This window comes from Typha latifolia, chromosome 5 (assembly GCF_019914945.1).
Source record: "Typha latifolia isolate L0001 chromosome 5, TyphaL0001v2, whole genome shotgun sequence".
Taxonomy (NCBI): domain Eukaryota; kingdom Viridiplantae; phylum Streptophyta; class Magnoliopsida; order Poales; family Typhaceae; genus Typha; species Typha latifolia.
In genome coordinates this window covers 686,536-709,219 of record NC_133090.1, presented here as the reverse complement: position 1 = coordinate 709,219, position 22,684 = coordinate 686,536, and the positions used below count along the sequence as shown (strand labels likewise).

Genomic DNA, 22,684 nt, shown 5'->3' with positions numbered 1-22,684 from the left:
AAAAAAAAAGAAAAAGACGACGACTTTTTAGTAAAGCCAGGCGAGAGTTTTTGACTTTTTTTTATGTCTATTAAATTTTTTATCACATGTCTATATTTATCTCATAAAGTTTTCTAAATAAAAATCGCTTTTCAATTTAACTGACTTATCTAAAAACTTAAAAATAGCTGAATAAGTTCTTTACATGATTGCTTATGCACACGATGAAATCTTTACTCTCGGTTGTCAAATTTATCCTAAGAGTTAAAAAGAAAAAAAAATCAAGAGAAGAGAACAAAAACAATACATTAAAGGTAGAAATTTCTTACACATTTGATGCAGCAAATAACTCTTCTATATCGCTATGCCTATTGGGTTAAACTTCTTTAACAAGATAAGAATTCATTCTTCCAGTAGCAGAAGAATGATCTAAAGGAAAATAGTCACATAGGGGCATCGTTCCTTTGTTACAGATGATGGATTACACATTTGCTTTTTACAAGACTCAAAAGGGATGGGGCCCAGGTTCCTCTTTTCCATTTCCTCCGGTAAATGTAAATGGCATCAAAACAATTACATGTACATGGACGACCTGCCGGAAAATGTACAACCAGCCAAAGAGAAACCTGAGAGCCCTCACTGTAACCAACTAATGAAAGAGTCCACGAGTCAACTGCTAGTTAGAATCAATGGCTGGGTTCGCGACCTCTCGTCGGTCTGAGAACTGGAGAGTTTCTGAAGTGACCGGTATTGCAGGCGTACACTTTCTCCGCTGTCAAGAATCTTGAGAAGATACCTACAGATCAGTAAGTAACAAGATTAGAAGTTCAAAAGCTCATGAGTCACGTTATGTAGTGTGTCTAAATTAAAAAGAATTCCGGGCATGTTTTAGGCATGAAAATCTAAGGTTGAGAGATGAAGTACATATGAAGAAGGTAAGGTAGCACTAAGAGTCAAACTTTTCTTCTCCTTTTATTTTAAATTCAATTCCTGTCCATTTATTTTAACTCCCTCTGACCAACCAATTAAGGGCATAATTACAGATTGCCATGGCTACATGACACCACCGTAGAAATTGGTTATTGAATTGCAGATTTAAATCTAAATGCATCAATGACTTTCTTGTGCCATAAGAACAACAATATCAGATAGACGCATCCAAGCGTTATCCTTCAATTTTTGCCCCATAGAAATGATTGATGCCAAGAAAATTACCAGCCGTTCAAGCATTGGGATGTAATCACCGCTTCCCTTCCAACAAATTTGCCAGGGGTCCTCCTATTTCCCTGTCATGCTTTCTATTATCAGAATCTCCTTTTTTTACCTTCTTTTCTTTAAAAGCCTTCTCATATCTTAGTTTAATTGACAGAGCTTTGATCAGGCTTCTGTGTTACCTTGATCAGAACTTTCTCACTAACTGCAAATGGGTACTGAACTCCTTTTAGTTGCCTAGGGCTGTCAGCATCAGCGGCCACATCACCATTTTCCTGAACATCACACAAAAACACTTATAAGGAATAAAATAAAAACAAAAAAAATATCCCAGATCTACACAACAGAGTTCTTGAGCTATGTACTTTGCCGAGTCTCTTAAGTGCATCCATTTGTTCACCAATTTCTTTCCTGCGTTTCCTAAGAGCAGCATTATGGAAGAGCCTCCTGTCATCCTCGATCTTTACTGCTGTAGCCGCTGCCCTCAAAGCTTTGAGAAAAGAAGAAATCTGAATATTAATAACCAAACTGACACATGATATGGTAAAGAATTGTTCCTTGAAAAACTATACGAGGATGCACCATAGTTAGGAATCAAGGATCCGGAGTCTATTTCTGCATTGCAAAGCGTACATCTGGCCTGATTGCAGAAGAGATATACCATTAGTACCGGACTAAGGATGTCTCAGTGATAAAAAAAAAAACCAGAAATATTGGGTTACAATTTCATTTGAGGACACCAGGGCATAATACTAAAATATTACCCAGTGCCCTCTTGCAATTACCCATGTTGGTACTTGCAAAGAAAATGGCCACTAACAATAATACCCTGCAGCGAATGTAGGTTGTGCAAGGTATTTTGTATACCCGCAAGTTCCTTTTCTATTGCTAATTTCCAAAGCCACTTCTATATAGTAACATTATCTTTTTTTCAAGTTAACCAAACATTGAGAATTGAGATCACTCCATATTGAATATAATATATACATATAAGGAAACGCAGCATCAGTTCATACTCAAGGATTGTTTCTCAAGGAAAAGAACATAATGCAGAAGGCCACCTGACAGTCTGACACTTCTTCAAGGCAGTTACAAATTGGTTTAGCGATCCAAGTATATCGTAGAATTGTTCATTAGAATTTTTTTCCACCAATCAACAGAATTTAATTTCTGATGTTCATCATATTGTTAACCCATAGAATATGTACGCCAAATAATTATTTAAATATTAATGGAAACACGATTCATTTTTCTAATGTTAATTATTGCAGCACTCAGCATCCTATACTAAGATTTTGTTTATATAGTACTGTAAAACAGAGTTTAGTGATAGTTGTAGCTTCACCTATGTACTCAAGGATAGACTTATAATAAGCAGTTTAGCTAATACTGAATGTTACTGTATTTTAGAGATTGAATTTAGATTTTAGAGAACATGATATAATATGAGTAGGAAGGATCAGCACATACCATTTCAAAGACTTTCTTCAGCATGTGGCCACCAAAAGAATGCCCACAAGAGACGACCACAGCATCTTCCAGGAATGTCCCACTGAAATAAAAACCACAATTACAAGTAGCACAATGAGTTGTCTATAATTTCAGTCAACGTCAAAGTATCATTGTCAATATATGTTCATATCTTCATCTATTCTATTCTAAAAGTAAGATGAGGCATTCAGAATTCACTCAGTACAATAAATTTTAGCAATAAGAGGTAAACGATAAATTAAAACCACAAGCTGAAAACCAGAACTTACGACAAGGGGTCTGAGAGGACACTTCTCAATGATGGTTCCCTTATGAGATTATTTTGATCTTCCTGTGATTGCAAGTTCAAAATGCATAAATGAGAAATTCTTGCCGTGTAAACTGATCTTGCATTCTGATATATAAAAAATTAATCAACAAAAAAAAAATTATTTGCACAATGAACAAACAATAACTTTGAAACAATAAGATGTAATGAACTTGGAAATTGTGATGCTTCAAAAATACGACAGTGAAAACAAAAGTTGTTCAGGCAGTAGAATGAAATTGTCACTTTTCTCTTTTCACCTTCTGCGTAGTTAAAGTATGTCATGATGAGTAAGACAAGTATCACATAATCTCTTATAGTATTTGGTATACTTTACATAGTAATCAAGCCAAAAAAGGCATAATTTCATGGGCTTTATAGTGGAACAAATTGTATTAGATGGAAACTCATGAGGCTACGAATCATGAAGGATTGGTCAGGTGTAACTACCATGAGAGTTATTATGGAAACATCTAAAGTAGTCTAAACCTCCAATGCTCGTGAGTGAGTCATGAGTTAGTTTGCAAATCAAAGATCACCATATCTCTTTGCCATATAAAATTTATAAATAAATCCTGCTTCATTAGAGTACTTATTTTCCTGTTATTCTCCTTATTCTCACATTTCAGCTAATGAAGGCCAAAATTTGTACCCTTCTTTCTCTACTTTCACTACAGTAGATTCTTTATTCCCTACTCTTATTTAGCAGATTTAACTTCAATTCTTCCTGTATATAAGTATTTGAAGCATCATAATCATAAGACCACTGGACAACAAGATCCTCATGTGTTATACTCTTTCTATATGCTTTACCCTTCATTCGCATTTCTAAGCAGAAATGACAACAACAAAAAAGTGGCCTGTCCATTCACATCACCAAATATAATTCCAATGAATGAGCATACTAATAGAAAAAGGTAGAAAGGAAAACAGCTCGCAGCAACCAGTAACTTTAACCCAGACTTGAAGCTTTAGTTTACTCACAAAAAAATTTTCTGGGTGGTTACACATGACATCTTCAGCAGACAAATCATCCATAAACTGGCTTACAGATACTGGCTGATAACTTTGTGGGATGACATGGCCAGCTGCTGAAATTGGAGAACAATCCAATATAGCATTGGCTTGAGGCATGAGCCTAAATGTGAGTGATGCCCTGCAGAGAGATCATATAAATAAGATGTTGGTCATGTAAGGGTCAACATCCAAAGCACGACGGTTTCTGTTGGCATTGCATATAAGAAAGATCTAAACTAGGAGATTCATGAGAATAAGTCAAAGAGAGGTGTCCGAATGAGAGTCAAACCTTCCAATAGTCATCGATCCCGAGGAGTGCTCACCACAAATCCTATATGAGGCAGCAGGGCGCAGACCTGCAGTAGCATGACTTAAGGCCCTTCCTGTGAGCAACAAAAGGTCCCCAGGACCTGCCCCTCCATCTGCTAGGTACCAATGACCATTTGGGTCACAAACCTAGCAAAATGTAGCTAAACAAAATGACTCTTAAGGAAAATAATCACCCAACAAGAAACACTAACATAAGACATCCAAGAGAAATTCAACTCCTACTAAGAATAAAGTTTGCACAGAACCAACAACAACAACAATGTACCAATTAAAAGGGGCTGGATAATGATTTTTTTTGTTCATTGCTCCAAATATTAAAAAAATAGTAATATGCATAAAAGGTCTAATACAGAAACCTTTGAGTGGTCGAAGTACCAAAAGTTGGGTGAGAATAGATCTAAGTACCTGTATTCCAGGATAGTCAGATGCAATTAGTGTCACTAAACCCTTTTCAACTTCATTAGTTGAAGATCTTACTCCAACAATAGGCCCTTTGCCATTCTGTAGTGACCAATGAGAAAAAGCAGCAACCAACACTGAGGATGATACCTCATTAACAGGTAAAGGAGCATCATCAAGCAAATGGTTGAAAACACTGCCACATGTTAGATCATCATTGAACGAGAGGGAAGAACCAGTGCTAATAACATAAAATCTCCCTAAAAAGATCAAGCAATGAACATATGAACAAAGAAAAATTCTTACTCGCTGCGCAATCGAAGATGCTTTGCTACGGCCGAGAGTGCAACACGAGCTGCCTTCCCCAGACATCTAAAGGCATCACTCATGCAAGGAGGTGACAGGTCCCCATCTTCCAATGACCTAACAAGAATTCCAACAAATAAGTCTTTAGCACAGAGCATAGTAACTATGAACATGTACAACCATGTATCAATCGGTTAGGAACTTTTTCTTATTCATCATGTACACATAGGTCTCTAACATTCTTCGCATACTATACAACCACGGGTCATATTGTTAAGAAGTATTTACTCAATGTATGAGCTGACAATGTGTAAGCATGTCAATCCTACATTTCACACTTATTTTGCTCAACTGAGGTAAAATTTTAAATGGAGAGACATAAAAGAAAGTCATAAAAGTTATCCTAGTGAGAAAACAAAATGAGGAACAAGCAAGCCCAGAATTTGGTCTACAACTTAGCAAAAAAATCATCACCTTGGAAAAGCTATGATTAGTATTCATTCATTGGACTGATATACTAAGCCCACATATTCCATAAAAAATGTCATTTTTAAGAACACGGATGATAGCTACTCTTAGTGAAGTTCAAACAAGTCTAGTAGAGATCATCTAATGTACCAGCAAGAATGCTCTAATTCAAGTTGAGTCACTTAAAATGGAATAGGATGACCAAAATTTGCTTGAAGAGACAACATAATGTCCTTTAAGTAAAGAGAGTCCACAATCCTATATTGGAAACAACTACCATATAGTAGGACCAAATAGTTAAACCCTGCATGACAAGGAAATGGAATGATGAAAGGAATCACAGCAGCAAACTGGTTTCCTGCAAGTCGGGTTGGTTTTCTTCTTTTCCTCTATTGAACACTAATACTTCTCTATCTAAGAAAGATAGGAATTTGAGATAAATAAGGTACCTATCATCTTAATCATATTCTTCTTCTTCTCTTCTAGCTAGGTACTCTGAAACATGGAGCCTTCAATCTTCACACCATCATGCTTTGGGCATCTGATGCATGACTTCTCACATAGTATAGGATTCTTCAAATTAGTACGCTCTCGTACACTTAAAGAAAAGAAATGAAACTAAAATTTACATGATTGTCAAAAACAACAGTACTAGCAGAACTTTCCTAATCTGCATCAATACCATCCCAGTAAATAAACTAAACACTAGCTCATCCAATTTAATCATGTAAGAATGTAACTCTCCAAGAAGTGCTATAAGGGAGATTGTCAAAATTTAGTAAAATGAAAGGCAATGTCCGACATACAGTATGTCAGTATGGCTTATGAGAAGGCTTACCCAGTAGATACAAATCATCTGCACCAATTATGCTAAAACCAAGCGAAAAGAATAAATCAATTGAGGTAATTGACAAGCTAAAATTCTTCAGAAACGAGAAACTTACAGGGGCTGCACATTTACTTCTATAATAACTATATCACCTTCTACAATTTATGATAGCGTATCATATCATCGAGCAGCTAAATGGCATATTGAATCTAAGGGCTTCAAAGATGCCCAACTCAAACTGCTTCGATTACAATAACTTGCATTGGCAATGACAAACCAAACCATAAATCACACAAAAAGGAACTAGATTATCTACCTCCCAGCGCGGTATATGTAAATCTCTCGGCTTGATTTCCCCGCCCTAGCCTTAAAATACATCCTCGCCGACTCCAGCGCGCAGCGGACCACGACGGCGTCCTCGCCCCCGAGCTCAATTACCGCCGCGTTGTGCCTCGTCAGCGATCCACACAGCGCCTCCACCGCCCTATGGTAGGCCTCACTCGGCGCCCCATCGTACGACAAGATCTCCGCCAGCCTCACCCTCGTGACAGGGATGTGCTCCGGTGCCGCCGCCGGGGGCGGCGGTGTGACGCGGGGAGGAATGGGGACGGGGGCAGGGACGAGGCCGAGAGAGAGGGGATGCAGCTGCGGCGGAGGCGGCGGTGATCGGGAGGCGGAGGAGGTGGGGGCAGCGGCCGTGGAGGCGGAGGAGATCGGAAAACGGGGGCCGTTCATCGATCATCGTGGGGTCGGCGGGAGGGGAGGTGGAGGAGATGGATTACGGTTAGGGTTAGGGTTTTGGGGGATGGGATCCATTGGGAGAGAAGGGCATTTCGAGGGAGAGAGGAGGAAGAGGTTAGGGTTTTACTCGTGTCGTTGATCAGAGATGCTGCCTTCTCTCTCTCTCTCTCTCTCTCTCTCCTTTTCCTTTGTGCTAGTTTTTGGTTCTGTACGTGCGCTACGGAACGCACGAAGAAGGAAGACGGAAAGCTTGGCTTTTGTTGGTGCCAAATTACTTCGCTCACCTACAAATTGAAGAAAATATCCCATTATTTTTTTAACTAATAGAAAGTTTTTATAAATTAGTCGTCATGGGTACAAATTTTTTTTTTTTTAAATTAGAGTCAGATTCAGCATAAAAATCTTAGTTACCACCCTAGTCTAATGTCTTACCTAGATTAGCCAACCAATCAATCAACAGAGCGATTAGCTTCTCTAAAAATATAATTTATTTTATAATTTTAATAATTATAAATAAAGTTAATGATATCGCATATGTAAGATCGCCCTCCGTTTAAGGAGGAGTGCTACCATTCAAAATATTGACTAGAGTTAAAAGAGTTAGATTCGATTCACAAATTTATTTAGGATATTTTTAAAAATGTTCGACTCATTCTCTTTGCTTGACCCGCAATGCACCAAGTTAGCTAGCAAGCCTGTGAAATGACAATGTGGCCACTTGAACCCAATTATGAGGTCCCACCGCATTATGTTGAGTGCATAGTAGCTTAGCGAGGCAACCAACTAACTTGATTTTAAAAACACTTAACCACCTATGAATATTTTTTAAAAAAAATCACTTAGGTCACCATTATAGTGTATAGATCGAGTTTTACTAGTTGTTCGAATCTGTTATGAACATTGGGGTCGATATTTAGTAAGATTTTCAGTAAAATATTTTAGATCTATTGTGACTTTCTTAAACATATATATTAGGTGTTATGTTCTTTTTATACATATTTGCATATATATTAGCTATCAATATTTCTCAACATTTAGATAATATATCATGCATGAGGTCTTGTCTAAATTAAATTGGCTCATATCAGTAACACTAATTTCATATGGACACAGTTAAATTTTCACTTCTTTTAAAATAATGTATTTAGACAACAATACGATTTTAATATTCATTTAAACAGGTGAACTAATCTACTTTCTTTGGATGATAGATAACCAAATTCAACAGAGAAAATAATTCTATACCACTCCTTTTCTATTAATTAATTTATATATTATATGTATATAATATTAGATACACACTAACTTTTCTTTAAAGGAAAACCTTCACACACTCTAAGAAAGCCCTCAAGCATCAAAGTTTATCAACTTTGCCATTATATATACATGCCAACTAAATGATGTGTCATTTTCCTCATCCAAATCATAGCAGGTAAAAAAGATTAGGTCATGAAATAATTCTCTCAGCCATAAAGCCAATGTGAAGTTAGAAAGTCACTCTCTTCGTTTTCCCACCTTGACTGTGTGTGTGTATATATATATATATATATATTTCTCTTTTCTGAGTGCTTATAAGATATTTTGGTTCTCCATGGAAAGCCTCTCCAGGGAATGCTTACGATGTAGAGCATATAAAGTGTATAGTTTATTATGAGTCATGTAAAGGTTAGCGGTTTAGATTTATCCTAATCCGATTCAAACTATATTCTTATTTATTCCTTTTGGCAACTTACTTCCGTAAATAGAAAGTCGTAGATTTAAATTGGCAATAAGTTAATCAAACAACCTGAAGGAGGAGAGAGAGAGAGAGAGAGAGAGAGAGAGAGAGGAGATGGAGGACACCATCGACGCGATGAGCGAAGCTTACGACGCCTTCGTAGAATCGGCGGCGGCTGTTGTGGCGGCGCGCGACGCAGCCGGAGGACGGCGGTCGGCGGCGTCGGAGGCCGCCCTCGAGCGCTTCAAGTACCGGTGGGAGCTCTTCCGGGTTTCCTGCGACAACGCTGAGGAGGTGATCCGATCCACGACGCAGCGGATCGCCACCGAGGGCGTCGCGGACGCCGCGACAGGAATGGCCGCGGCCGCGGGAGGGATCGCGCCGCCACTTAGCTTCCTTCGGCTGCAGAAGGCATGCCACGTGGCACAATCGCTCGTTGGGGAGATCAGGAGCGGTTATTGCGCCGCCGCCGCCGCCGGAGAGGACGAATCGGGAGCCGCGCCATCCAAGGACGAGAAGGTCGAATAGTTAGTTTTTAATTTTCTTTTTTTTTTAATTTTCTTTTTAATTCTAGCACTTAGTTTTTGTGTCTCGTATAATTCTAGATGCTTCTTTTTCTCTCTCTCTCTCTCTCTCTATATATATATATTTTTTTTTTTTTTTTTTTTTCCTGCTGTCTCTTTACGTAATTGGTTACTTTACTAAACAAATTTTTTTAAGAGTTTATAGTGTTTTTAAGATAAAGTTTCTTTTTGTTTTTATTCTTGAACAATTAGAGCTAATAAGACTCCATTATCCTAATGCTAGTTCGTTTGACTTGGTCAATATTTGTTAGCTTTCTTTTTCATGAATAGAATTGAAATGACTTTGGATTCTTTGGTCAGAACCAGTTAGAAATAGGTAAAGAAGAAGGATTGCATGGTCCAACGAGATCAACATATGGCTGGCATTGTCTTAATATACCATGCTTAATTGCTGCAAAAGTTGCTGTTCATATACTTAGGCATCACATATCATATCATATCTTCTTATGCTAAACAGCAGTAGTCCATGATAGATATTATCACCTTGAATTTTAGTGAATTTTTCATTTTCTTAAAATGTGGATCTCATTAAAAATTAATCCATGATCAATTAATTATTAATAGCTATAACAACTGGTTGGGTGGGAGAACAATAATAGTGCATCTCATCTATCTCATTAGCCACTAATTAATTGTACTTGGCCCAATTAAGCATTAGTGGGCTATGATTGGAGCCCAAATCAAATACAATCCCAGGAAGTACCAACTACATTTCAGAATGGCACAAGCACCTTCTGTGTCTTTGTAAATTAGGTTGCCAGATCTCAAGGACAAGCAATCTCAAGCATATCCTTTAAAGAAGAACAACTAGGGGAGTGAAAACTGATTGTGTATGGATTGGACCGAATTCGAATTCGAATATAAATAATGAATTTGATTATCATATCCATTAAGTACAACTATCAACTATGGTTATGGATCAGAGTGTATCTTTTTTTTTTTTCTGGATCTATAAGAATTATTAATATGATTACTAAAATCTATAGATAAGCAGTAAATGTAATACAAAAATTATATTAGAGCTTCATATAAAAGTACAAAAAGATAATTTACACTACTATTTTCATGACATTTTAAAAGTATGATAAACAGAAAATAATTGGGATATTATTCTTCAATCATATCCGTATCCACATAGACTAGCCAAATATGGATATTAAAAACGGTAGGGTAATATCTCAACTTGTATCAAACAAAACTCAAATATGTATCGAGATCGGATTGGATTTTAGCTAACCTATGTTCACTCCTAGGCGCAACAAAAGACCATGGGCTTACCGGGCCATTGTCGGTATGAAAGCCTAACGACGAAGCAAGGAATTATTGCATTGCAAGTTTTTTTATATAAAAAAAAACCACAGATCCATTCTCGAACAAATATAAATACATATGCACCTCTATGGCTAGATACCAAGAATCAAACGACCCTCTCAATACAGGTAAATTAAACTAGACTCCAAACTATTGCATCCAATGACCACTTGAAATGTTATCAGTATTCAGGGCCATGAAAGCAAATCACAGCCTGAGCCAGCCCAGCCTGCTACTAGTTGCATACTTAGTGCTCTGAATACAACTTTGTCTCTGTCCCACTTGTTCATTGCTCCTGGATCCTTTTATAGGATTGAATGGTACATAAATACTATTCTTTGGTACTTTTGTTATAGACTAAGTGACATAGCAAACATGGACTCACAGTTATAAATCCATGCATCTTGTGCTCCTATAGAATGTCTGCAGTGTTCTTCACAATAAAATTACTATAAGAAATAGATCTTCTTCCGTATGATCCAAATCAGGTTACAACCCTAAGATCTAAGTTACAGCTAGTAGAGCCACACCTACCATTCTCTGATTGCAACTTAATCTGGACCACAAGAAGATTAAGCGGGCTTAATATTAAAGTATAATAAAAGAGTAAGTTAAAATTGACTTGAAGAACTAAACTCGAGAAATAATAATAATAATAATAATGATAAGAGTAGCTGAAGTATAATCACAAACCTTCAACATAGAGTAGCTAACTTTTCTTCCTTTTACGACAAAAGATCACGGATAGAACGAAAGTAAACGCCTTAATGACTCTTTTTTCCTTTATTTTTCTCAACTTTTTCTCCAGTGGAAATGAGAGAGAGAGAGAGAGAGAGAGAGAGAGAGAGAGAGCTACTGAAGAGATTGATGCACGTCACGGGAAAATGCATAACGTTTTGGTTGACTAAATTTAACTTTGAGAGCTGCTATCGAACACCAACGATGGGAGTTCATCGTCATATGATTGGCAATCCGTAGCTGCTAGTGAGGTTGATGATGAGATGAATAAGAAGAAAAAGAACAAGGAATCCGTGGGATAGCTTATCCAGCAGTGTCGAAAACTTGAATAAGATATTACTTATTCTATATAAAAGGAAGAAGAAGAAAAAAAAATTCCGGATAAACGTATTTGAATCCGCAGTTAAACAAGTGGGAGTGGATAAAAACAAGACGACGACGACGACCCCCACCAATAATTCTCTCACGGCTAAGAACTTCTGAGGACATGGTTGAAAGGTCACCACTGCTGCCGTACAGGGATATAAATGGAGTTGACTGGCTTTATCCGGCTAGACTTGGATCTCTAATTATGCACCCGTGGCTCCCATATATTATAATTATAATCATAAAAAAATAATATCATACTTTAAACTATAATTTTTTCGACTCCTTAAACTATCAATAATATGTTACCGAATCACTTTCGGTTATATTTCTAATAACTATTTTATTCATAAGTTATCATACAATAATTATGTGATAAGAGTATAATATATTTATATGACTAAAATGTTTTTAATATAGTTCAGGAGGAGTGTAAAGAAAATTAAAGCTAAATTTGATAAGCAATCCACTCTTGTATTTGACTTTTATTATTAAAAAACACTAATACTTAAATTTAACCTGACAGCTACTGTTATGTGATAGTAAATGCAAATTATAAGTAGTGTTTTTTTTTTTCAGAAGAAAAAAATTCTCTAATTTATAATTAGAGAATATAGGGTTAAATTCTAGTAGAGCCAGAAAGGTCTTGTCAAAAAAAAACTATCCATGGATAGAATCATAGAGAAGAAGATATTGTTGGTTGTAATGGCCCGTGAACCCACGAGGTGCTGCTGCTACAAGAGACTTGCAGCTGCTGCATTTGAATTGGAATTTGAATTTGAATTGAAATTGGAATTGGAATTAGAGAAGAAGAAGAAGAAGAAGAAGAAGAAGAAGATTCATTCATTCACTCCTCCTTAATTCGCCCATGAATGATTAATAGATTCCTCTCCTAATGTGCAATCACTGTCACAAAAGTGGAACTTTTCAAATATTTGCAATTAATCATCTCATGTTATGTTAGCTCATAAATAATACTACAAGCATATTTCATTTATTTTACAAGGAAAAAAGAAAAACATTATGTTAAAAATGGTAGGTAAAATCTAAGTGACAAAAATTTGCTTCCAACAAAAGCATTTCTAGATTCATTCTAATAATAGCACATGTTCTATTATTTTTTATTTTTTGGCCACTTAATTCCCTAGCTTTTTTTATACTCAATTGGACCACTCACACATCTACCACAAGGAACATCATTTAATGATGTGGGCTTTGTCTCCTTAACCAGAGTTCTCAACTGAATTAATGAGTGATATATATTTATATGCTTCAGCAAACTTATTTACATTTCATAAAAATCAAAGGGGAAAAAGAAAATCTTATTTGCTGAAGAAGAAGAAGAAAAACACTCACAGTCAAAGCCAAGAACTCTTCTTCCCTTTGAGATTTCAAAAGGTTATAGCTTGTAGATATTTTCCTTGTGACTGCATACATAATATTTACAGTTAGTAATTTTGAATAGGAAACCAAGTATGTCAATTAGAAACAACAAGAAAAACAAGTGCTGCTGCTGTTAGTACTGACAGTTAGTATCATTATAATGTAGCAGAAATTCAATTGACTGAGGACATGAGATAATAGATGGAAGTAAGTAGGAGTGGGACTTTAACACCTGTAATACTATGGCAGATAGATCTGAGCTGAAACAACTCAGCAAGGAGTTTGGTCTGGCTCTTTGTGTCCCTACATTAGTACATTCTCAGCACTGGAAATTTGGCAGGATGACAAGCAACCCACTAAAAGTTTTCTTTCCAACAAGCAAAGTATTCTAGTGATACAAATCCAACAGTAGATTATAGAATTTTGCAGAGTACAGTACGTTGGCTTGAACACTGAGGACAGTAACCTGAGAGGAACTCTGAAAGCAAACCCAACACCAGCTCAGACCCAATCAAATACAGTTCAGAAAGGTGGACAGGAGTAAAAACATTGCCATGCACCGTGAAACTGGCAATTTTTATTCACACCCAGGGAACATTGGCAACTCAAAATATTACAAAATTATCGAAGAAAAATTATCTTATTAGAGTAATTTTGCCGCCATTAATGGGAGGAGAGTAGAGGTTGTCAAGTGTTGTGATGATTAAGTGGGAACATTGCCTAGTGGGATGTTTTCCTTTTCAATCCAGGTCATACAGTCAGTTTCAATTGGGATCCAGAACTTGGTTAACTAAACTGCAAGCATGATCTTAGTTGCGTTTCCCAAGTATGGATAAATAAGAGCAAAGCCATTCTTGTAACTAGTGAGTGGCTGTTAGCAAGGCTATTGCTTTAGAGGGATTAGCAGTAGTAGCCTAGTGATCTTATCTTTTGATTGTTTGACTTAAGAATAGGGATTAAAACACCACCTCAACTAGACCCTTCTTCATTCACATTTCTCTGAGCTTCCCTCTTCCTCCACCTACAAATTTTACCCAAATCACACACTCTTCTTTTGTTCTTCTTAACAAGAATCCAAGAAATGTTCAGCTGATCTTGGAACTGTGGAAGATGCTGTTGTTTTGCCTGTTGGTCCTATCTCACATACTGGTAGGGGTGTGTTCTTTATGAGTTCCAAGAGATGATCCCTTCCTCCTTTTGAGAAGCCTTCGGGTTTCCATGAAGCACTTCCTCTCCAACTCCCACATGATCTAAGGTGTAATCTCATGTAAATCCAAATCATTGTATGGTATAAAACTCCAGTGGTGACAAACTTATTCAAATATATTACACCAATTGGATGCTTAATTTCCAGAGGCTGCCACCTGCTCCGGACAAAATCTATAAATTTACAATGCATAGTTTAGAGAGGAATGAAAAAAATAAACACCCTTCATGGAAGTAATAGCCTACAGTGACATACCTGTTTTGTTTGTTAGGAATCATGGGCATATGTGGATAACTGAACCACCCTTGCCACATGCATACACACACACACACACACACACACACACACACACACACACACACACACACATATATATATACACATAACTATCAAACAACTTGGAAGTGTGAAGCAACCAAGTCCTCTTCCTTTCAAGTATATTATAACCCTTTCCTTCTCTCTTCTTCTCTCCCCTCCCTTCCCATTCTATATTCTTTTTCTCTATCTTTACTTCTATCTCTATCCCTATCTCCATCTTCCCTGTAGCCATTCAACTCCAGAAAACCATGCAGGAGCTCTGTGATCTCAAGGTTCACATCAATGGGCAGCACACCTTCCTGCTCCATCAGGTTTTCTTGAAACTCATCTCTTTAAGGGCTATGATTCTTGCAAACTAACATAAATGGGCTTCTCAATATCTTATTTGCAGAGAGTCCTCTGCACATACTCGGGGAGATTGAAGAAGATGATGAAGCAGGAGAGGAGGAGAAACCATTTGAAGGGCTCAGGGCTCAAGATCATGGATTTCCCAGGAGGCCCAGATGGGTTTGAGCTTGTTTCAAGATTCTGCTACAACAATGGGAGGATCCTCATCAGCCCCTTCAATGTCTGCCTCCTCCATTTCTCTGCCATCTTCTTGGGGATGACAGAAGAGGTCTCTTCCTGCAACCTCCTGAGCCAAACAGAAACCTTCTTGGAAGGGATGTTCTACTGGACATGGAGTGACATCTTGATAGCCTTGAAGAGCTGTGAGACCTTCATTCCCATGGCAGATTCTTCTGGGCTACTCCAAAAGCTGCTATCCTCTCTTTTATCAAAGATTTCAGCCAATTCCGAGATACCACTCATAGCAGCAGCAGCAGCAGCAACGATACCATTGCCTTCCTCCTCCTCATGCTCCTCATCGCCTGATACATCTGGGTTCAGGTGCTCCTCCTCCACAAAGACTCCAGAGTCCACAAGGGCCTGCTTTAGTAAGGAGTGGTGGTTTGATGACCTGACCATCCTTGCCCCCACCATCATAGAGAAGATGATGAGGCTCCTTGGAGCCTATGCCAATGACAACAAGAACCTCATCCTCACCAGGTTCCTCTTGCATTACCTAAAAGCATCAGTCCAAAAACCAGGCTTTAGCAATGGACTTGTTGCCTACAAATCAGAGTATGGTGGCCTTGCAGACACTGCAGTCTACGGGGTGGTCCTGATGGGAAGAACAGCTTTTTCTTGCAGAGGACTCTTTTGGGTCTTGAGAGTAGTGTCTGGGCTGGGGCTGGGGCTTAGCAGGGATTGCAGGCATAAACTTGAGAGGTTAATGGGTCTGATGCTTGATCAAGCCACATTGGATGATCTTTTAGTATCAGGGGGTGATGGAGGTGTGTATGATGTGAATCTTGTGCTCAGGTTGGTCAGAGTCTTTGTGAGCTCAGAGGAGGATGGTGTGACCTCACAAAGGATGAAGAAGGTTGGTAGGTTGATTGATAAATACTTGGGGGAGATTTCCCCTGACCAGAGCTTGAAGGTCTCTAAGTTCCTTGGGGTGGCTGAGAGCCTCCCTGACTCTGCAAGAGACTGCTATGATGAGGTCTATAGAGCTTTGGATATCTATCTTGAGGTAAGAAACTGGCACTTCCCAAGTCTATTCTTCTTGTGCTCTCTTTCGATTGTTTCACCATAATTGGAGGGAAGAAGGAGATGGACTGAGTGGTCCTGGCTTATTATTCTATTATTCAGCTAAAAAAACAATACCATATGGTCTGCTTTATATATATGTATATATATATATATATATATATATATGAGAAGTACACTTTGTTGTTGATTAGCATCCAATACTATTATTTGGTCATAATGCAGGCTGGATCCATGCATCTGTCCTTTCTTCATTTCACATGAAATTTGTTTGGTATTTCTCATCTTTTAATCTAAAGTTGGCTTTCAAGTGGAAGAATAACAAAACCCAGAGAGATTCTACTCAAGGCTTGCCTTTAATTCTCCAGTATCCTAGTGATACTTTCATAGCTATTTGTTAGTGCAAAAAAATTGATTTCATGTGGGCACAAAAGGTGGAAGCTAGGAAAGTTCCTGCACTGTTTGCTTTCAGTACTAATGCAAATGGGGCTTGTTTAGCCATAAAAGTTCTCCCTTTTTCTGGAGCTCTGGTTTCCCAAGATGCCAGTATAACTACTAAAAAAGGTGTCGTCTTTTGCATATGCTTTTAAAGCTGTCCAACCTGCAACAACCATTCATTCACTTTCTTTTGGCCTACACAATACAGTTAACCTAGCATATCAGATTAGTGAAGACTGAGGAGGAGACTACCTAAGAGCAATTTTTTTTTCTTCTTTTTGACTAGTATATGGTTGTAAAATAAAGAGCATATTTATCATTGATTAGCTATGAATACTTGAATACTCTTTTGCCGTTATAACTGAAGATTTTGGTGCTACTTGTTCATTAGTCACACCCGACGTTATCGCCGGAAGAGCGGACTACTCTATGCCGATGTCTAAACTATGAAAAACTTACACTGGAAGCTTGCAAAGATCTAGCTAAGAACAGGAGAATTCCGCCCGGAGTTGCAGTCCAAGCACTGGTCTCACAGCAATCCAAGTTCCAGATCAGGCCTAGCATTAAGGATAGACCAGACCCTTCACAAACGCCAAGGAGATTAACGTGCACCGAAGGTGCAGAGGGCGAGAAGGTTTCAACAGAGTTGTTAGATGAGAAAGAGCAACTAAAACTCAATCTGCATAGGATGCAGAGCAGGGTGGTGGAGTTGGAGAAGGTGTGTAGAGAAATGAAGGGCCAGATGTCTAAGATGGCTAAGACCAAGTCCTTTAACTCACACAATGGCAGGGGAATACCTAGACTCTGTTAACTCTCTCTCTCTCTCTCTCTCTCTCTCTCTCATGGCATGTGATGCAGTTTACCTGCTTTTTTTCTTGTTTTCTTATGTATATTTCCCATTCTTATTTTTGTTGATCGGAGGGATGTAAAGTTTTAGGCAGTGTCCCTTGCCTCACTTCTATGTTTTATTTGCATGGTTGTGATTTGATATTTGATTTCCTCATATTGTAAAATTGTGATATCACTGACATTTATTTGATCAGTTTGTATAGCTTAGGACTATGTGAGCTGACAAATAGAGATTGTCTGAATCTGAATTGGTAACTTTGTTTTCTTCTTTTTCTTTTTGAAGAAAGCATCCAAAGAATTATCATCTATAGACAATGGTACAACATGATAAAGACTGATCAAATATGAAATATATTGGAAATTAAACAAGTAGAAAAGTACTACAACAACCTACTAAATTATAGAACAAGCACAACAAAGCATATTCCAGACAGACAAGCTCTCATTAAGTGGTCAAGAAAGGCAAAGTTAAAGCATCTGGCTAATAGTTTAGTTTTCTCTTAATCAAAGAAATCGGGCAAAACCATGGGTTAAACATGGATTAAGGACACAATCATCTCATCGTTTGTCCTAATCCAGACAGGAATAGAGCAGAGCACATATCTCAACTCATGAATCAGACATCAAACCATTAATCCAAGCCAGTGTAAAGAAAAGAAATTTTTTCGATCATAAAACCGACAAATCCAACAAAGTTTGATGAATCGGACATGACCCAAAAGAGTGGACAAATCCATTCTATAATTTTGATGCCAATACTGTGCATTCTCATGACATATTTGTTGCCATTACTTTCTGTTGAGCCACCAAAAGATTATTCTCTCATTAGGAGGGTTTGTTCCATAGCATAATAGCTAGGATTCCTATGAAGGAGAAGGCAGTGTCACTTGGGAGCAACTTGTGATCGAGTAGGCCATATTCTATTTTCTTGGCTCAGACAACACAAACTCCAAGATGGGTTAGTTGTAATGGCAGCAGGCCCCTAGTTTAACTACCCCAATATAGGAGCATATTAATTTAATTTAATTTAATTTAATTTTTTAATTTACTGCATACTTTTGTTCTCTGTCTGATGACTATGACTAAGGCTCTTCACATTTATCAAACCTCTCTTTCTCTAGCTAAAGTTCTATCGAAGAGTGGTAAGCATCATAGGAAGATGACAAGAACAACAAGATTGACAAGAGAAGCATAACTTCAATGGAGGCAGTATAAGATTAACAAATGCAAAAGGCAGCATGAGATTTGGTACCTGAAATGTTTGTACCACCATCAGATTTGTCAATGTGAGCCGCAGAATGCTAAAAATTTGAGATGCTTCACGGACTTGAAAGCATATAAATCCGAGACAAGAACATGATGGCATTGGCATCTGGCATATCAGACCAAAAACAAAGAAAGAAACCTAAATTAACCACAAAGATACAATCATGTAAATATCTAAATGTTTAAGCATTTGGTGCTTAAGTCTAACACGAACTAATTGCAAAATAGCTGGCTCAAATCAAAATGTAGTAGGATAGGTTAAAGGGCTATCATGCTAATAAGACTTGAAGAGTGTTTTATGACCAGGCATGAGAATGTGTACTACTGATTGAGGCTGGGTACTAATACCAGCAGTCATCTGATGATCAGAAGTTGAGAATTTGAAGTTTCTCAACAGGCTACATATAAGTTATCAATTTGTCGATCAGGAAAATCTTGAGAGATACAGATGAAAGAGATCAGAGTCAGCACATTTATGACATTATTCCCTGACAGGAATAAAAGAATAGTATCAGCCAATTATTACTGTATAGTATATATCATGAAAACTATTGAATGAATCCGTATGACTATTAAGTGATATCTTTATACCTATTGGGTGATGGGAAGTATAATGAAATAAAACAAAATCAAATAAGTCTAGAGAGAGAGAGAGAGAAAGAGAGAGGGGGATCTTCTATGGACATTCAGGGACTAAAATAATACCAGTGATAGTAATGAAACATCCCAAAAGAAAGTCAAGTTGACATCCATGGAGTTATGTTTTAAATGAAAAGCAAGGTAAGCTTACAAATGCATATGGTAACAACAAACAATCAATAATCATGCAGATCAATTCATTGATTTGATTTGGCCTTGTACTCTTTACATCAACTACGTTGAGTTCCGTATGAACTGACCACAAATTACTATCTTATCAATTCACTAAATATTATATATATGTTTTACTAGAATTACACAATAAAAACAAGCTTTTACTCCCAACCATTTGGGGGTTATAAAGTTAGCTGAGATAGTTGCATTGCCCAGCTTCTCTTCAGTTTCCTAATATATGAAGTAAACCAACATTAGGATGGCAAAGGATTTTACTTCCAAATCGCCAGGTTGATGACAGAATTGAACCTTGATTCACCAAGAAAAAAGATAGTTACATGAAAGGAAGAGAGGAGTCTAGCTACACAGATGATCATTCCTCATAAGCACAAGAAAAATATGTTTCCAAAATCAAGCAAGAATGTCATGAAAACTATATCAGGGGAACTAAAAGTACACTTCTCAATCAAGAATCAATGGAAGAAATGAGAAAAGAAATGGCTACTGATAAAATCTACTCATCAAATCAGAGCATAAATTAGAAGACGACAACTAAGAACAGTAATTCTGCCATATCTGATAAGTCTTAGCAAGACAGTTGTCTCCTCATTCATCATCATAATTCTCATACCATGTAACTGTAATAGAATTCTCAACAATGTTAAGCTTCAAATGGAATTACGAGAAACAAGTTGAACATGATCAAGGAAAATTCACATATCTTTAAACTCTAAAGCTTTTGGCTATAGTTATTATACTCCTCATTCAGCTATAGTCAGCACTTATGTTGCAAGCATTAACCAATTTATGCTTAGGAGACAAACACAGTCAATATCAAACTCTTGTCAATAGTTCAATACAACTGTAGGCAAAAATAGAAAAAACTAATCAAACACAAGTACCTGAAAAGATGATAGATTACTACTTATGAAGGACAAAGCTGATTCTGATGTTTCTGCCATTACAACAATGCATAAACATCGAATAGAAAAACATAAAACATTAAGACTATTAATCAAAGAAGAAAATATGCGGTGGTGATATGGTCGGATTAGTCCTTAGTCATCCCCCATAACCTTCTAAAAGAGATCAGCTCCGAGATGGATAAAGAAGTGGAATGCAGTGCTCCTGTTTGAAGAGTACAAAACAATAACCAGAATTTACATAGAAGTAGTCAAGCAAAGAGAAAGGGGTATCCAGAAAAGGAAGTTTCCAATTATCAATGATCTAAACATAACCTCATAAGACATCATCAAATCACAATACAATTCAACTTAAAGAACACAGGTGTATTGCAATAGGATTCAACTAATATAGCATAAATCCCTCTCTTTTCCCAATTGAAGAATGTTGCTACCTACTGAACAGTCTACATTTGCTTGAAAGTAAAATTATCAAACACAAATTGGCTGGAAGAGAAAGCAAGACTTAACACTAAAATGTTTTGCATTTAAAAATTGTCAGTTTATTGCACACAAAATTCCACGTTACAATAGTCATTTGGTGCTACATCCTTCAAATCTAGCCTGGCAAAGCCCAAAGCAGACACTGGTGCCTGTCTGGACAATCCTGTATCTCCTCAAAACAAAGGAACTAACCTCCATTTGCCATTCATACCTCTGCTTCACCAAAATAATAACTTAACAGACCACACGCATGTTATCCCAGTCCTCGATGCCATACAAATTTGTTGCAAAGCTTAGTGCTCTCAGACCTTATGCGACAGTCACCTGCTCAGAACCTTTAACATCTGCACTCAACCCAACCACCTTCTCAAGCTTCTTCCAATTCCCGATAAACTCCTCAGGGAACTTCTTTTTCAGTCCACTAACCACCCTCTTTGCCGCCCTAACTTTTGACTCCTTCACCAGTCCCTCCACCAAAAGCTTCACTGTGCCATAATCCGGAACCTTCCCCTGCTTAACTCCATCATTAAAAACCTCCAATCCCTTGTCAAAATCCCCATTCTTACACAAAGCTGCCAGCAAATGTCTGTACGTTGCATAATTTCCCACACAACCCTTCTCCTCCAACCCCTTATAAACCCTCATAGCCTCCTCAAACATCCCATTCCTACAATAGCAACTCATAAGATAATTGTAGGTGATCGTATCTGGCTTCAAATTATTTGACTCAATCTCCGCGATCAAATTGAGAATTTCCTCTGGGGTTTTATGCATTGCATAATACATGACGCGGACGTTGTAAGCGGGGAGATCAGGGGCGATACCTTTGGCAGTCATTTCTTGCCAGATCTTCTGGGCCTCTGTGGGGCGGTTTTCTTTGTAGAAGGAATCGAGGATTGTGGTGTAAACGACAGCGGTGATCGGGAGATTGTTCTGCTCCATCTTCTTGAGGATGGGGAGAGCGGAATCGGCGCCGCCGGGGGAGAGGCAGAGGGATTTGATGAGGATGGCGTAGGAGACGTGGTTTGGTGAGATGGGTTGGGATTTGCGGGCGGTGAGATCGGAGAAGAGGGAAGGGATGCGGCGGGAGAGGTGGGGGGAGCGGAGGAGAGGTGAGAGGAGGGAGTTGAGGGAGAGGGAGGAGGGGGAGCGGAGGGAGGAGAGGTGGCGGACGGCGTGGTCGAGCATGCCGGCGGAGGAGTAGGAGGAGATGATGGACGAGAGGAAGGGCTCGGACGAGGAGGAGGAAGAGGAGGTTTTGACGAGGGGTTCAAGAAGGGATTCGATGTCGGCGAAGCGGCGGAGGCGGGCGAGGCGGCGGACGGTGGAGGGCTCGACGGGGAGGCGGGGTAGGGAGGAGGTTGAGAGGTGGCGACGGAGGAGGAGGGAAGAGGAGGAGACCGCCATTGGAGTTGAGGAAAAAAGGTCGAAGTTTTGGAATTTTTATGGAGGGATCTAGGGTTTAAGGAATTCTTTTGGAGAAGAAGATGGTCGAGAAGATGGGCTTAGATGGGCCGAGGGATACATTTTGGGCTTTGACATTTGTATCCTGCAATGGGTTACTTGGAGCTTCCCTTCAATTCTCTGAACCATTAGTGGGCTTAACATATGATACAAGG

General features: G+C 38.3%; 4 protein-coding genes across 4 annotated transcripts; 2 read left to right on the top strand and 2 right to left on the bottom strand.

Annotated features, from left to right (window-relative positions):
- Positions 1-260: 260 nt before the first annotated feature.
- Positions 261-7,347, bottom strand: LOC140788902 (uncharacterized). Its single transcript, XM_073138419.1, has 12 exons — positions 6,655-7,347; positions 5,042-5,158; positions 4,742-4,931; positions 4,296-4,462; positions 3,974-4,145; positions 2,952-3,013; positions 2,662-2,743; positions 1,774-1,831; positions 1,557-1,681; positions 1,374-1,466; positions 1,195-1,265; positions 261-775 (listed from the first exon to the last, which is right to left on the bottom strand). The coding sequence occupies exons 1-12, from the start codon at positions 7,071-7,073 to the stop codon at positions 649-651; spliced, it is 1,683 nt and encodes a 560-aa protein (XP_072994520.1). The 5' UTR covers positions 7,074-7,347; the 3' UTR covers positions 261-648.
- A 1,563-nt stretch (positions 7,348-8,910) lies between these two features.
- Positions 8,911-9,324, top strand: LOC140788395 (mediator of RNA polymerase II transcription subunit 32-like). Its single transcript, XM_073137633.1, has one exon. The coding sequence runs from the start codon at positions 8,911-8,913 to the stop codon at positions 9,322-9,324; it is 414 nt and encodes a 137-aa protein (XP_072993734.1).
- A 5,461-nt stretch (positions 9,325-14,785) lies between these two features.
- On the top strand, positions 14,786-17,828 carry LOC140787915 (BTB/POZ domain-containing protein At3g19850). The gene is made up of 3 exons (XM_073136942.1): positions 14,786-15,014; positions 15,095-16,276; positions 17,123-17,828. Exons 1-3 carry the CDS (start codon positions 14,952-14,954, stop codon positions 17,540-17,542), a joined length of 1,665 nt encoding a protein of 554 aa, XP_072993043.1. The 5' UTR covers positions 14,786-14,951; the 3' UTR covers positions 17,543-17,828.
- Positions 17,829-21,087: 3,259 nt separating this feature from the next.
- Positions 21,088-22,651, bottom strand: LOC140789468 (pentatricopeptide repeat-containing protein At2g18520, mitochondrial-like). The gene has a single exon (XM_073139177.1). The coding sequence runs from the start codon at positions 22,470-22,472 to the stop codon at positions 21,375-21,377; it is 1,098 nt and encodes a 365-aa protein (XP_072995278.1). The 5' UTR covers positions 22,473-22,651; the 3' UTR covers positions 21,088-21,374.
- Positions 22,652-22,684: the final 33 nt, after the last annotated feature.